A 17,817-nucleotide genomic window follows, 5' to 3' on the forward strand; every position below is an offset into this window, starting at 1 on the left:
ATTATTATTTAATTTTTTTACAATTATTGTTGTGATACACGAATTGTTTCATGTTGTATTCATGAAACAATAGTAATCTAAACATAATTTCTCTCGGCTAGAACTATATACTAATATGAATCCAACAATATAATAAGTAAAATATAGCACTTTTAATATATTATAAATGTATAACTGTTATTATATTATAACTGTATGTACCTAAAACAACGGATTGTAGATGTATTCAAAATTGACAACGGCATTATTTCCTGATTACTTTAAATGTATAATTAGGAATTCATTAAAGAATTATTTTAAGTATCATATATTGTATTACATTCATATCAATTCCATTCAAAATTAATGGATAAATAAATATTTGCAAAATTAACGAGTTCAAGTTAAGAAACCATTATAATATTATAGTACATACCTGTAATCTTATATCATTATTTATTTTCAAAATTTCATGATCCGTGATATCCTGAATTCCTTTGTCAACAATCAGCTAGGTACTTTTTGAAGTATTACAATATTTTTAGACCATTCAAGTACACTTTAGAGATCAAACAAATGTTATTTTCTATACAAAACGTAGATCTTTCAAAATGTTTTAAGATACATAGTGATAGTAATATACTAATAATTCAATAAATGTATAAATGTCTGTTTTCCGATTATTCAGAACCTAGCATACAAATAACATAATAGTAATGACTATTGACAATCAAGGATACTAAAACATAACAATTATTAGTGAAAACCCAGAATTTAATATTAAATTATGTAGGTACACATAAAAACATATATAAATGTAGATTAGTTCACAAATAAAAATTAAATAAGTACCTATACACAAAATAGCATTAAATCGAGTCAAATTATGAAGGAAGTAAATTCTTCACACTATATACAATTGAAATAAAATAAGTTTAACATATATTGAGTTATACGTTATCTCAGTATCTACTATGTCAACACTAACAGATAATATACCAAGAGAAATAGCTTGAAAACAAAATTACTACTTTTGTGTGAAAGTTACCTCCCAAAAAATTTACAAAATCCATAATCGATGTTAACTTAAGAATAATTGTTTCCCCCCTAAAACTTTTTTTACAGCAATATGTATTGTATTTTAATTTAATTGTAATTAAATTATTATTTATTTAAATTATAATTTACAAGGTTTCATTCAAAAGCACCTAATCCGTTACCACACTGTCATTTACAAAAAAATGTACCTATTTTTATAATATTCTCATTAAATAAAAATGATTGGGGCAACTAGAAAATAAAAATACGTATTCGTTTAAGTTAATTGGTATGGCATTGATAAATTCAAAGGCAACTAAACATCAATAACATTTTTAATTATTATCCTCGAAACAATAAGTCATACACTTTGCCTATGCATAACGCCGTGATTTGAGTTTATGAAAGTCATTACCTAATTAGTATACGGTTTATAATATTATATTATAAAGCAGAGTTTTAAAACAGGGAGGTGAGGGGAAATACCCCTATGACCTTTTTTTCAAAATGTTTAATAATATTACCTGTTTAGGTACCTACATAAAATATAAATGTATGTATGAAAAAAAATTTAAATAAAAATCAGACTCACCCCTCATGAGAAAATCATTTCACCACTTCAAACTCATGTTATATAGATAAACTACATTATGCACATGTGGACTTTTTAAGTACTTAATTGTTTTTTTGTTTTAATTAGTATTATTTATTTTTAATTTTAAAAGAAGATAACTTAAATGTCGTGTAATTTTAAAAGCAAAGAATTTCATTGCAACACAATAAACCTTAAATTATACGTACGTATTTGAAATGCGAAATATAATGGAAGATAATATTTATTTTTAACGAGTAATACTTTCTATAAAACTTTAATTTAACCATTTTACTAATTTTCTTTGATAAAATGTTGATACATTATGTGTGGACGAATAAAATACTCTTTAATATCTTTCACATTTTAGATAATTTGAGTATATTTCCCATCTATTTATCCATAGTAAATTAACGTAATGCTTTAAAATAATTTTTAACTTCACTTAAAATAATATTATCAATGCAATTGACTCCTTCATAATAGGTATGCATATATCTAAGTATTAATTAATAAAACATATTGTATAGGTAATGTAAGTTCACGTGATTGAAGGGGTAAACCTTAAATTTTAATTATTAGTAGGTACTTACTTCCTTTAGTATTTGACTAATATTGAAAATTACTATCTAAGTGTTAAGTGTTTATGTTCCTATAAATAAAATATATACTTAATGAAAGTATAATTTTATATAATACACTAAATATCCGATATCGTTGATGCTTCGTATCAAATGCTCCAACACAATTTTACAGTTTCTAAGTTAAAATACTTAACACATTTTAAGTCAATACTTTTTCTTCTCAATTGACATTTTTTTGTTATTTGAAAAACATTTATTTTACTGTGATGACACAACATCATATCTTACTCTATTACAATTAAACCTTGAAAAATACTGTGAATAACATAACACTCTCATTGAAAACATAACTCCATAAGTAATATTTTAATGCATCAGACGTCAGAATTAAAATAGAAGTTGGTACACGAAATTGTTTTTTAATATTATTTTCGACATGATGTCGAATCTAAATATTTCATCACTCACGTTCTATAGCTTACTGAAAGATATAAACCGGTATAATATACCAAAAATTAAAAAAATTAAAACAAAGTTAATTATGTTCAAACAATCGTACTTACAATAGCGATTTTTCAACTGGCCAACGGTAGCGCGAATGCCGAAAACACGTAACGGACGGACCCTAACACGCGACTGCCGGGTACCGGAACGTCCGGAACAGAAAATAAAAACGCGGTAAAAACCGGTGACGCCGATCCTGGTGTCGTGAACTTTCGGGCGTCATCGTTATATTATTATTATTTAGCATTTGCGTATATACATGCTATTGCGATATCGCCTATATCGGATACAACACATTTATTAACAAAACAATTTTTAGCAATCACTACTATAATATTAAAAACCATTGTAACCAATGATAAAAATAATCTGTTATAGACTCCATTTATCGTTGTATGTACATCGTATTTGATCAAAAATAAAAAATAATGATAATTTTCCTTGAAATGCGTTAAAACGATTATATTTCATATTATACACTATTTCAATACAAACTTATTATAAGAAACTTATTTAAAGTACTCGTTTAGTCTAGTCGGGTTTTAATATAACAGATATTAAACAGATTTTTTTTCTATGTTTAATAGAACAAAAATATATTTTTTTTTAAATCGACCATAAAATAATATTATTTTAGATACAAAAAAAAATGTTCTTATAGTGTTTATTATAATTGTTTACATCTTAGTTATGCATATTAATTCTGAACAAGAATATTTTACACATTATTTTCACAAAATAAATTTTAATATGAACTAAAAATTAATAAGAGTTACATATTTTGTTACGATAATGCATAATACAATCAATTTATTATTTATCTCAACTTTATAAAATATTAACAAAAAATATATGTGTTCAGCATTTTTTTTTTTTTTTTTTAATGCATTTTATTGCATTAAGCGTGAATAAATATAATATTATCATACAATAGAGCTGAATGGTTATATCATGGATATGTACTACATTTTACTTTAGATTCTAACGCTTGAAAAAATACACATATTTGCTAAAATCTTTGGATTGTGATTTAAATCCATGCCAAAAGTTATTGACGTTATGTCAATAGTAGCTTATTACGGCAAGAGAATTTAAATGCATAAAAATTATGGTTTATGAGTTTCCTATACACATAATTGTGTTAAAAGTTTTCGGTCACAGAAAAAATACGCGGATCCCCAAAATCATTTTTTCAAGGGCTTTTCAAACGACTTTTAATTAAATTAATTGTTTCCATTTGCCGTCTTATGGGCTATAGCGTCCATTTTCCTAACCATATACATGGCAATTTCCCCTTGGTAAATTAATCCAGTCCTTGCCCACTAGAATGAAATTGAAAATATCTGGCTCCATCAGAATCCGATCGTAAATTAAACATTATAAGCACCATAGAAAAACTCTGAGCTATGAATTGAAAAAAATAATAAACTACAATTAGGTGGTAATAAAAAAAAAAATAGCTTAAATTTGAACGTATTTATTAATTATTAGTACCAAAAATATTGTATTGTCGATGCATTACTTTAATACAAACTAATAATATCATATAATTCACTTAACTTATTTATTTATCACTGACCGCTGTAAAATTGGGTTGGTCCATTACATTATTTGGTAATAATATACACGGTTAATTCAGTACCGCATCGCATGGTGTTTTTGAGGCTCAGGTGTAAAAGTATTTGTGAGGCAGTGAGACCCACAATTAATCATTAATCATTATACATCAAAAATACATCATTGGTGCGAATAGGATATGTGAGACTTAGCCATAGTTAGCTCAAAATTATCATCCAAAATATTAGTCGACAACAGGTTTTACCCATTTTATATTATATTTATACCATATATTATATTATTATTACAGTCATATTATAATATGTTGGTAACAATAAGTTTGTATCATTTGCTTTCAACTATTTAAGCATAATATAATTATTAATTATTATATTATATTTCAGACCCATTGTCCGCAGGTGCAGACATGTAGAAATATGGCTTCTAAAATTGTGTAGCTATTTCAAATAATATGCCGTTACTGAAGCGACAGTACAAAATCCAAATAAATATGTTCACGGCACCGCGTGAAAAACGGAAACGGGTAGGCATTATTGTCTATTATACGAATGTGCGAAGAAAAGCATTTGGTAACGGCGCAGCATCGTTTGAAATTTGTGTTGAGTTTTCAGTACTTCTGTGCAAGCAAGTGAGGGAGGGGTGTCAACAAGTCGCTTAAAAATATGGTCGGTGTTTTAAAATGACACTATATTATAATTTACTGAATATAATATAGAAACTTCTCGAACCACATATTGTAGTACCTATATATATCCTAAGAACATAACGAGCCAATATTACCGTAAAATGTGGTAACTTTTCTATTTTTGCAATGATCATATCAGTTGATCATGTGTACAAATTTTCGTTTTTCTTATTTTGTTGGAAAGAAATGGGTAGTAACTCGTAATGACTTGTACTATCTTTAATCGCGGCTTAAACCATGAAAATTAGAGAAAAGGAGACCAAACTCCGTATACAATAAAGACCAACGAAAAGCGCATGGTTATTCTGTCACCAGGAGCAAGTCGTTCGATAGGAGTGCTACGTTTTACCATATACTTTACGTACAACGTAGTATGATGATAGTATGCTATATGTATATGCACATTGTTTTTGAATTTTCTGAATTAGAATTAAATATGAATTATGAATTATTATTCATTACCATTTACCGGGCCGTATTAAAGTAGGTATACCTAAATATGCAATTAAAATTCAGTTTAGGTTAGTATGTAATATGCATGGGCGTAGGTAAGGGGGGGGGGGGGTTCAAACACCCCCCGAATTTGTTCGAGAATATTATTAACTCGCATATTATTTAGGATTTAGACAAAAACCCTCTCCGAAAATATTTCCTACCTACGCCCATGGTAATATGTATACGTAAATAACGTGCCTGTGAAAGTATGAATGCGTCTCAACACTTTTTGGTTGCCAAGGCTAAGCCCATTGATATCATTAAGGTACTTAATAATTACTAATTTATAAAGATTATATCTTGTCTTCCGATCTCCTACAAGACTACATATTGTCTTTTGCTCATTTGGTACTTTAAGCTTTTTACTTGAAAGTAGGTACATAATATATGGTAACTAATGGAATGCATAATTCAAATTTTAAAATATTTAAAATTTACCTACATATCCAGTGATACCATGATACTTTATGTACATACTTAAATACCTAATAATATTTGATAAAGCCTATCTTAGATTCATACAAATTGCATGAAGGCAAATTAATGATTTTATTTAAACTGCCTAGTCCCAAACAAAGTAAACCAAAAAATATTTTAAATTAACATGTATATCCAATTAATGTAATAGGTAGTTTAATATTCATATTTCATACGAATATTGTAAATGGATACAAACATGGCCAAACACTGCAGCGCTCTGTATGTTAGTATATTATTATGACTCTTCTGTGAGAGGAGAAAATCGTAAGAATATTTTTTATCCTCACTTATATATATTTCAGGATTAGGTATGGTCATTACCAACTCAATGGGAATAAAACATTAATAATCAAGTTTAAGATTTTAAAAAAAATTACAGATGGTTTAACACTAATTAATTTGTCATTTTTATTGTGTACAAGTTCGATTTTTTTCAATAATTATTAGTACAGTCCGAAAAGAATTTAGTAAGCCAAATGGTATTCTTTCCAAAAAAATTACAAGCATGAGACACATACACACTGTACATGTAACTCACTAACATGCATTGTCATTTGTCAGTTTGCAAAGCAAACTATTTCTAATACTGTTGTGGGTTTATAATAATATATTAAAACATTAACTTGACGCTGTCAACACAAATTTCATTTACGAAAAGCTATTATAATTTATAATATATATTATAATATATTATGTACAGAAATGTATTACCTATAGGAGAAAAATGACGCCTGCCGCATTATTTATGACGTGTTCCAGGAAAAATAAATAGTTCCGACACGCGCGCGCGTCTATAAAATTTAAATACTATGTACTATTTTGTTAAAACGTTTGACATATTTAGATTTAAGTGACCCCACATGACTCATCGTCAGCTCATGAAAAATAATTAATAAACTTAATTCTTACCGGACTGCGTAGAATTTCAAAATAAGAATACTTATAAGTTATAGCAAATACCTAGGTCAAAGGGTTCGGCACACAGAAAGCGGTCTGACTGCGCCATCTCTGTAAAATAATATAACCGGAACACTGACCGCCTCAACCTGCGTTTCCGTACACTGTAGCAAGTCGCGTTCTGTCAGCCCACTCAGCCCGAGTTCATAAACATAATTTTCATAGACTACAGAATAAATAAATAATATTATAACTCACGGTGTAGAGAAGATAAGGTGACAAGGTGTTAACACTCGGCTTGGTTTGTCTAGTTAAATTTGCTTCATTGCATGGAAAATGCATTCTCAAATTAATCTTGTGAACTAACATAATTATGCTCTGAAATATTTGTCGTCTATAAATCTATGGTAGTTTTGTGTATTGAGTCTGTAAGCCCTATGGCCTATGTCCGTGACTCAGGGTATTGTATATTCTTAGGTTCTTGTAAATTTAAATTTTAGTTTTTATAGTAGGAATTGTCGAATTGAGCAACGTGGTTATGGTGCTGATCGTTTTTGTTTTGATGAAGTTAAATATTTGGAGATGTTTGGAAAAATTGATGGGATAGATTTAGGTCTTAAAATTGGATACTTTCGCTCTGTAGTTTTATGCATTAATCCTCCCGGCAGTTCAATTTTAAAATGTGTCACTACATTATTTGGTTTAAAATTAAATGCACAAACAAAATTAAATTCTCTACATCGTGTTATACTGTATGTAGCTCGAGCCCACAGATATCTATACTAAGGTATAGTATAGATATCTGTGCTCGAGCCTTAACCGTGGACGTAATGGAAGTTAGCAACTTGTTATCACTTGATATGTACGACACTTGAAGATAACATTATCTAATATGGCGTACCTCGCATTTTACTACGATAATAATATAAGTTATAAAATATAAATATTAAAACCGTAATTCCACGGTGTAGTTCTACATCTACACCACGAATAAATATCTCAATTCGTGTTCAAAACTAACGATAAACCCCGAAATTTGCAAATCTTAACCCGGTGTCAAAGTGTTCGGTTAGGCCATTAGGAGATATAGATAAATATTAAGTAAAATTGCAAAATGGATGACGAATGTGACTATGTGAGTCGTACAAACTGTGGCGTATTCGAAAAACTGTTATGCAGGTAAGATATACACCAAGACGAAATTATATGACTACACCAATATGTACACTTACAATGACAAGATGGTCTTGATTTTCCAATTGACGGAATAATTGGCTATTACTGTGTAATTTGTATCCTATAAACTGCGGTATTCGGAACACCAAAAATTCAATTTGTAGTATTTAGAACTATTTAGTATTACAATTTTTTTTTTTGTACTATGAAACAATGATTCAAAACATAAATTAACTATTACCATGTAGATACCTATTACGATAGTACTTTTTTATTACCTAAAATGTTTGTGAAGGGGGCACAATGTGTTTTATAATTTGAGTAAACTAAATGCTGTTACTTGAATATTTTTGTTTCCAATAAAATGCACATACCTAATATTATGAATCTTACATGCACCAATGAGTTTTCGATTGCCTTTTATTTTGTTCTTTAGCCTATTACCCTAAACTCTCAACATTTTGAGTAAGTATGTATCCAGACTTACAAAATTATATTTGTGATAGACATACATATTATATTGAAATACATTTTAATTTTTCAAAAGAATCATAAAGATCAATAAGCTAACAGAATTAGGATGTCTACCATACATAGATAATAGGTATAACCAGGTATAACAGTGCTGAGTACATATTGATATTAAACATATTATAATTAGACAATCCTATCATTATTAAACATACAGTTTTAGCAATTTTAGGACAATATAACATAGAGGAAAACTATGGTTCTAACTAACACAGAAGCTTCTGAGAAATAAATAAACTAACATTAAAACTAGAAAGAAAAGAATGTATAAGTTGAGGTTAAAAATGGTATCAGTTGTGTTGGTTTACCATATTTGTATACAATGCTGCATCCATAAATTGAATACCAATGGAAGTACTATTATCTTAAAGTACCATTAATTAATGAATAATTGTTTTTTATAATAGCTTTGCCATGACAGAGGTTATTTAGTCACGCAGGATGAATTGGATCAAACATTAGAACAGTTTAAAGAACAATTTGGAGATAAACCTAGGTTTGTTAAAATTTACTTAAATATAATATACTTATATGTACTCTAATGTATTATGTACAATATACTATAAACTGTCATTTTTACAGTGAAAAAAGACCCGGACGGAGTGATTTAATAGTCCTTGTGGCACATAATGACGATCCTACAGGTATAACAAGTAACAAATTATACAACATCCAATATTTTAATAATCTGTAATAAATTTCAGATCAAATGTTTGTTTTCTTTCCCGAAGAACCAAAAATTGGTATAAAAACTATAAAAACATACTGTCAAAGGATGCAAGAAGAAACCATTACTCGAGCTATTATTGTTGTTCAACAAGGAATGACTCCAAGTGCAAAACAAGTATGTTTGATTCTTAATAATCTCAATTATACAAAAAAATTAGTAATTTAGTAGGTTATATAACATGTAAATCATTAAAATGATTCATAATACAAATAACAATGTGTACATTTACTATAATAATTTGTCTGTAATTATAATAGTTTTGAAAAAAAATTGTACTTACGTGTAGATAATGAGAATCATTATCTTCACATAATAATTAATAGTACTTAAAATTTAAATTAATTTTTCATAAAATATAAATGGCACTTGGTAATTTAACATAACAAATGTGTATTGAACATTACAGATTATAATTTTTTTTTTTTAGTCTTTAGTTGATATGGCTCCTAAATACATATTGGAACAGTTTTTGGAATCAGAACTTCTAATTAATATAACTGAACATGAACTAGTGCCTGAACACATAGTTTTGACACCAGATGAGAAACAAGAACTATTGTGCAGATAGTATCCTTTTTTGAATTATACGATTGTGTAGTATGCTGGGTATAATAAATTACATTATTGTTTAAGCGTTAAGTATGTATGATAAACTGTTAATACAAATAAATTGAGAGTAGAAAATACTAGGTAAAAGGTAACATTCATTAGAATATTTTATATTTTTATTGCTAGCATTTACTTAAACATTTTGGCCCCAATGCCATAATTTGAGTTTGTCATTGTACTCTATTGCTCTTTTTCTGATTAAAAATTTATTTTTATGAGAGAGGGTAAAAGTGTCATAAATCTTATACCATCAATTCTTATTCTTTATAATATCACAACCCACAAAATAGTTCAAAAATAAAGTCAGTCATCATGAGCTCTTGTAATAAATACTAATTTTAACGTAACTATTGGTTTTACCAATTGCAAATATTTTATCAATTTTTGTATAAATAACTAGTATACACTTGCTACGGAAAGTAAACATTTTGAATGTGTCTAATTAAATACCATCTATACTTGAATGGCCGGGGAGAGTCATTGGTTGTAGTTTCCACATCTATTGACAAGATAATATCTACTTTTGTTTGTGTGTTATTGTGTTGTGACAATTCCCATCAGTTAAATACTATTTATATTATTGGAAACAAGAAGAACGATATTAAGTGTGTTTTGCTAGTATTAGTTATACTAAAAACAATTGTACATGTATTTAATTATTTCAGACCAACACTACAAATACCCCTTGTCTCTGGGATTGCAATCCCCAGGAATAGAACAATGCTTTTTACTTAAATACACAAACTGAGTGTATGCTTAACGTGGAAATGTATGAAGGCGCTCATTCTTTACATGTTTATTAGTGTATGGTAACTACACCCATTTACACTAGTGTATACAATTTTTTTTAAGTTATGTAGTTGTAAAAAATAGCATTTAATAAATTAGAGGAATCATATTTATGTTTGCTTCCCTATACGGTCTTGATTATATAAGGGAATGTGAACATATAATAATTTTACTGCAAGTTTGGTATAGGTTATAGTAATACATTACTACATTAGTTTATAATCATTATAATTAAATACCATTAATATTACCTCATGTAACACTAATTCTTGTCTATTAGAATGTTTGCTGTGGTGAGAAGTTGTATGGTATTTGTTTTTAATAAACCATATTATTATTTCAATTTTATTTGTATGTATCTTATTTTCTTTAACTGAAATAAATCAGCAAATTAAAAGAAAATCAGCTTATGAGAATTCAAGTAGGTGATCCAGTTTCTCGTTACTTCGGCTTAAAAAGAGGACAAGTAAGATTGAACATAATATTTTTAATATAATATATGATAACAGATGTAGTGTAGCCATACTTATAAGGTTAAGGTATAATTTTTAAAAGGTCGGTCTATTTGAACAAAATATTTAAGATACATTATTAAAAAATTTAAGACTGTGTAATATATCAGAAAAAAAAACTCTCTTACATTTGTATTTCAATTTGCGAACAGTTTGGCATTTATTTCGTTACTTACGAAATAATAAATATACTAACAGTTGTCTGATATGTTTTATAAATCACTGATAGTCGTTTGTTCAACATAGACATGACTTGATTACCATTGTATAGCACAATAACAATTATAATATCTTATATAATATACCTTTAAAGGATTTCAGCACAAATTATTTTTCTTTTTCTGATCCACCCTCAACATAGCAAATTGGCGTTCAAAAAAACCAACCCAGTGTTATTAGCTTTAGTATTGAGTAAATTTACCATTTATCATTAAACTTAAAGTTCAGAACATCATCTTTGTTTTTGCATCTTTTAAATGAAAGCTAACAACACAAATTTAGTTCTGCTGAATGTAAATGTGCTATGTTGCGCTTGTGTCAGAGAGAAAAAACAAATAATTCACAAACATCTGACATCCTATTAAATAATATAATTTGACATAAACCAATTGGCGATTAATAAAAAGATATATTTATATAGTGTGAAAACAAAAAAGTTGCGACAGGGTTTTAAGTAAATACTAATATATGCCATTTTAGTGGTCTTACAAATTACCAGTATCCATTATAGTAATTCAAGCACTATCGTTAAAAATTAATAGTACACATCTGTTATCTTGAATAAAACTAATATAAATCATTTAAGTAAATCTATTTTTTGTTCACAGGTAGTAAAAATTGTAAGAAATTCTGAAACTGCTGGACGTTATATTTCATACAGATTGGTATGCTAAAGCTAAATACTAAAAGCTACTGTAATTTGTTCACTTAAAATATAAGACATTTTTAATAGTTATGTGTTATTTATTATTGGTACTTGGTATAACTTCCCATAAAGATGTCATTGTATAACCATCTGGCAATGTTTCAATGGCTAAACCTAATGAAGAATCATACTGTGGTAGTCCATCTTCTTTACCTGTCTTACTTACACTATATGCAGCTAAAGTACTTGAAACACCTATTGTATTCTCGTCTTCAAACTCATCATAGTTTGGGAGTGTTTGTAGTGTTATGGGTTCATTATTTTCTACCTAAAATATATTTAGTATAATTTAATAAGTATGCAATAGATATGTTGAAAACAAAAAAGAACCTGTTCGGTAGTAACAAAATGTACTCCAAATTCTGGCGCTTGAGCATGAATGCGAAACAATGATGATAGTTCTTTAGTAACTGATCGTAATCGGTCCTTGGGATCTATTCGAAATCCAAGTGTAAAGCCTCCACTGTAACCATTTGTTTCTATCACTAACACTTCACCAAATTTGGATTCCCTAATTTTTATCTAGTCCAGAAATTATTAAATTAGATTTTATTTTTATTTTACAAAAAAAATTTTATTATACTGAATTTATATGAATGTATGGAAGCGATATATTGAATGTCTCATTACTTTCAGCATACCACACTAATCGAATATTTGTTATCATAAATGTTCCCAAGTTTCCCTGGTAATAAATATATTTTATGTAGAAATCTTAATATAATAACAATCATGTGTATACATTTTGAAAAAATAAAAGTTTTTATTGATAATAAGTAATAACTGATTACTTGTTCACTAGATAAATTCCATACGCCATTAACAGCTGAATACATTTTTTCGAACATCAATAGCCTTAAACGCCCATTCTTTAATATTGCTCCCCTAAGTTTTAATTCTCGGTAAAGTCTACTAGAATTATAAGCTCTGAAACCAAATTTATTGCAAACTGTTTTGGATACTATAAATTAGAGTAAAAATATTTTTGTAATTGCATACTTGAAAACTCCTATAAATGATGTAAAATGCCTTGTATTACCAGGTATCAAATTTGTGAAAACAAATTCGTACCTCAATCCATTGTATTTAGCTTGAATATAAATTGCTTCTGTTATTCCTTTTAATCTCTAAAATATATAAATATTTTTAAGCAAATTGGTTTCTTGCACACCAACAAGTGTTTTAACGCTTACCGAGTTCACTATTCTTGTAGAAATATCCTGTATACAATTGTAGCCAATAGCTATATAGAATATTATAAATTGTGCATACAAAATAATATTAATATAATAAATTACATATTTATGAGTGTAGTATGATAAATTTTATACTACTATAGTAGGTATTGTATACTTTTTCTCACATAAGCTTATTCTGGCTAAAGTCATCGAATGCCAGATTGCTCTCAAATTTGTAATAACAAGTACTCCTTTATCACCACTATTTCCTTTTGTATCTTCAATAAATTCTAGACGATCTATTATTTTTTCTCCATTTCTCATTTTCAACGCTTTGCTTGAACAAAAAAAACGTAATTTTAATACATTTTGAGGTAAATAAATTTTTTTAATTATAATATGAAATACTGTTTTTGTGTGATTAATTATCCCATGAAGTGGCATCGGCTAATAATATAATATTATAATATTACCTATTAGGAAATTTATTTATAAATAATTTTAAGAAAAATGACTGAAACTTATTTAACTACTAAATTGAGTATACGATGGTACCTAAATAAAAATTACCTACCTAATACTTAAATCGAATTGGATTTCTTGATCTTCCCATGTCTCAAATAAATCCATGGTTTGAGAAACGAGTTGTGCGTGTGGCCAAATTAATTACATTTAATTATTAGATCGTTTATTTTAAACTTGCGGTAATATTGTGTATGGCGATCGTCTTCAATCTAATACTTTTCTAATACTTTGCATCATAGAAAATATTGTTTCACACTAAATAGTGAGAGTTAACCCTTTGTACATGGCTAGTAGAACTTATATTATTTATTTAACCAGATTATATAATCATAATAAAATAGTATCATTCATAATATTTGTAGTGTGTACGTCTCCGAGGGTTGCCACGCAACGGTTCCCGAACGATTTGTCAGACAATAAATACCTAACAATAAAGATTGATTCTATAATAGGAACACATACATTAATAAGGATTAAAGACCTAACTATCCAATATTCCAAATATGTCTTAGAAGAATTGGTAAAAAATCCAGTTGGTGATCTTAGGGAATCACATCTGATAAATAAAGGCATCATAAGTATGAAGTGCCAAATTTTGACGAAGCTATCGTGTAACCGCTGGGTTTTATAGCACAAATGCAGGGGGTAGTTTTGGTTGCTTAAGCACTAAAACATTTAAACATGGGAAAGTGAATCTAGTTGGTACTTTAAGGGGCCGAATAGAAAATGTCTAGAAACTTTCAAACGCGTAGTGAAAACAAAAAAAAATTAAGGAAAAAGAGGAATTTTTACTCAAAACCGGTTTTTGGCCAAATCGATTTAGTTTTTTTGTTTTAACTAAAAAACTAACAACCATAGATATTTTAAATTTTTACCAGATGTTTGTATTAATACTTTTCATACATCATTAAATTATAAAAATATTTTGACTTCGAGCTACTTATATTTTATAGGAATATGAAAATTTCGATTTTAATTAGTTGTTTATAAAAAAATTTTCATTTGTTCAAAATCCTTGAAAATTTATTCATAGTAACTCATAAGTTATTGTTAATGGAAATTTAAAAAAAATTTGAGGATAAATCTGCAATTATTTTTAATGCGAGTCTGAAGTTAAAATGACAAAATTCGTCAAAATCACGAAAATTTGCATTATTATTTTGAGTTATAAATTCATAAAAATGTTTTTATTTATATCTTAGATTTTAAAATCTAATTCAAGATTTCTCATAAGTTTCACTAGTATCATTGCTTTTAACAAAAAAAAATGCCGGAAAGTCGAACTAATTTTTTATGTCCGTCTGAAGTTAAATTATTATCGACATTGAGTTTTCAGCCTTTAATTACAGAATTATTATTGAACAATTTTGTATCTAGTTGAAATTCAAAAATGAATAACTGTAGAATGTAGATACTTAGAATTTTCAACAGATGTTGATTTTACCATTTTCTATACATGATGAAATGTTCAAAAAATGTTGACCAGTTTTGAGTTATTTATAAATATTTTTTTGTTGGATCAAAAAGCTTGAAAATTAAATACAATGTTCCTCGTAAGTTTTTTTATAACAATTTCAATATATTAAAGATATAATAGTAGTATAATACGATTCTTTATTTAGGCATTTTTAAAGTTTTAAATTTGAAATAAATGTATACATATTTTTAGTTTTATAGTAAGAGATTGAAAATTTAAAACAAGGTATGAAATAAGTAGATAGTTCATACTGTCACCAAAAAATCTAAAAAAAATATTTTCATTGATATAGCCTGACTGAAAGACCGACCGTCTCTGCTCAAGATCATAATATTTGCAGGTATGCAATGACAATATTATATCATTGCAGGATACAAATTTAACACAATTCAATACAGTAACCCACTTGCAACCTACTGTACATGAGAGTGGTATCCTCCTTTTGTTTTCTTGTTTACATGGTCTCAAATTCTTAAAGACTATTAATGATTTAATAAATGAGATTTTTGTTTACAAAAATTTGTTCGACTACCTATTTCCATCTTACTAAATGAAAAACGATTTACTCGTAGTAATATAAATATATGATAAAATATCATTAAAAATATAGGCTATCGACCATCTCCACTCAGATAATCTTTTTTTCATAGGTATTCAATATGATTTGTCATTGAATTCAAATTTAAAACGTCAGATACTATAGTGTGCAGTGTGTCAGTGTTCTACTTATTTAATGACGACTTACTACAATACAGCTGATCAAATTCTCCGGTTTGTATTACCTATATTTGAATAGCGCCTGCTTGGGAAAAAATTACAGCGATTATTCTTAAACGCTCACAGAACAAAATTATACATATAAAGTGTCAGTGGCGGAGCAAACAATTTTTATTCACGGGACTGAAAAATGTTTTCATCCCATCTACCCTCTGAAATACTGATACCACATGGCACATTACCTCAGAAGTTAGAACATTTTAGGTACTACTATAACTGTCTATAAATACTAGGCAGAGCCGCAGAGCACGACTAGTTCTTGCGATCTGACGTAAACTAATTTCTTGGTACATCGCTGTTCGACCTAGCGAATTATAATATATAGCGTGTATCTAAAATAGTAAAGTTAGTATCGCAACACATAAATACAAAATAAATAAAAATGAAAACAATAATTATCTTTTTTTAATGTCATTTGAATTTCTAATACTTACAATATGTTTTTGTGTTCAATAATATTATGAATAGAATACAGTGGTTAGTGCCTGTAGTGTAATATTAAAACTATCTTGAAGGGAAGTTTCACAGTTGGGATTTGAGAGTCCAGAGTTGAGAGTTATATTAATTATAGCTAATTATTTATTTAATGATTACCTACTGATTGCCGAGAAGTGATTAGTATTTAGTGCGATTAAAGATATATTTTAATCGTGGTATATGTACTTAATAATTAGTTCTCCAACGCCCGTACCCGTCGGCCGTCAGAGTAGGTATACTGTATACATAATAATAATAAAATAATTGCAATATAGTATATAGGTACTTGAGAGTTGTTGAGTGTTGAGAGCACGATGGAGATATGATCTAATTCTTACATAATATTAAGGCTCTCGAGTAGTTAAGTCGAGAGTGTATGCAAAAGCACGGCTATAGATACTATGGTTGCACGACGATGAAAATTTTTTGACCGTGCAATGTTCTTATCAAAAACCTCGTGACTGCTAGCGCTTTCAGCGGAACTTGTAGTCTACCTAATCAATCAACTCGGTTCACCTTCACTTCACTTGAATGAGTTGAATTACTAATCTCAATTCTCAATTCTTTTAACGATTCTCAATTACCTATAATATACCTATATATACCTATAATTATGGCTATATAGTATATAGTTCCACCGAGGCACTAAATCATATTAAATCATAGCTCTCGCAAAGTTTCATATGAATATCATTATACTATAAGATACAATATGCATAAGTCATTTTTCGTAGAATTGTAAATTAATTTGTGTCAATTCTGAATTATTTGAAATTAACTGTGGAACACTAGTCAAAGTCATGTGAGTTGCCGATTTGGCTCACTCTGATTTAACTCATTCAGCTCATCTTTGATATTCAACTCTTTGAATCAAATAGTTCATGAACTACACACCTCTATGCAAATTGCAACGTACTCTGGAATTGTGCACTGGAACTGTGCAGTGTGCTGGGTGCGGGTGCCCACACATACTACATTGTACATAGTACATAATATGACTTATAGCAGGACACAGAGATTATAAAGTTATTGATTTTGTGATTAGTAATAACAGTTAATAGGTAGGTAATTATTAATATTTTGTATTTAATAAAACAACTATTATTATACACCTATATAATATTTAATAGTAATTAGACTGCATTAAATATTAATATTCACACAAAATAGGTTAAATGTAATCAAATAAATGTATATTATAATAGGTACATAATATATAAATATATTTATGTATGAACCAACTTTTATTTGAAAAAAAACCCGGGATTTGAAAAATAAT

The 17,817-nt window shown here is 28.1% G+C and overlaps 3 protein-coding genes across 9 annotated transcripts in view; 1 reads left to right on the top strand and 2 right to left on the bottom strand.

The window, feature by feature from the left end:
• Window positions 1-2,831, bottom strand: part of LOC111029433 — a 144,767-nt gene extending 141,936 nt beyond the window's left edge. Inside the window, exon 1 of one of the 3 annotated variants that reach the window (XM_022308431.1) lies at window positions 2,757-2,831. The gene's annotated coding sequence lies outside the window, so the exon portion shown is untranslated. The remainder of the gene's footprint in view (window positions 1-2,756) is intronic. The other 2 variants (XM_022308430.1, XM_022308432.1) reach the window with 2 other exon arrangements.
• A 4,892-nt stretch (window positions 2,832-7,723) lies between these two features.
• On the top strand, window positions 7,724-12,130 carry LOC111029427 (DNA-directed RNA polymerases I, II, and III subunit RPABC1-like). Its single transcript, XM_022308418.1, has 7 exons — window positions 7,724-8,011; window positions 8,947-9,035; window positions 9,122-9,183; window positions 9,244-9,383; window positions 9,697-9,836; window positions 11,055-11,133; window positions 12,007-12,130. The coding sequence occupies exons 1-7, from the start codon at window positions 8,006-8,008 to the stop codon at window positions 12,070-12,072; spliced, it is 582 nt and encodes a 193-aa protein (XP_022164110.1). The 5' UTR covers window positions 7,724-8,005; the 3' UTR covers window positions 12,073-12,130.
• LOC111029425 (Bardet-Biedl syndrome 5 protein homolog) lies at window positions 12,006-17,660 on the bottom strand. 5 transcript variants are annotated; one of them, XM_022308415.1, is made up of 8 exons: window positions 16,825-17,660; window positions 13,468-13,619; window positions 13,298-13,347; window positions 13,104-13,231; window positions 12,896-13,031; window positions 12,688-12,789; window positions 12,435-12,626; window positions 12,006-12,372 (listed from the first exon to the last, which is right to left on the bottom strand). In XM_022308415.1, exons 2-8 carry the CDS (start codon window positions 13,604-13,606, stop codon window positions 12,139-12,141), a joined length of 981 nt encoding a protein of 326 aa, XP_022164107.1. In that variant the 5' UTR covers window positions 13,607-13,619; window positions 16,825-17,660; the 3' UTR covers window positions 12,006-12,138. The 5 variants fall into 5 exon arrangements, with proteins under 5 accessions (XP_022164107.1, XP_022164108.1, XP_022164105.1 ...); XM_022308416.1 differs by lacking the exon at window positions 16,825-17,660 and adding an exon at window positions 16,496-16,765 and having other exon boundaries at window positions 13,468-13,614; XM_022308413.1 differs by lacking the exon at window positions 16,825-17,660 and adding an exon at window positions 16,496-16,764.
• Window positions 17,661-17,817: the final 157 nt, after the last annotated feature.

Source organism: Myzus persicae, unplaced genomic scaffold, assembly GCF_001856785.1.
Source record: "Myzus persicae strain clone G006 unplaced genomic scaffold, MPER_G0061.0, whole genome shotgun sequence".
Classification (NCBI taxonomy): Eukaryota; Metazoa; Arthropoda; class Insecta; order Hemiptera; family Aphididae; genus Myzus; species Myzus persicae.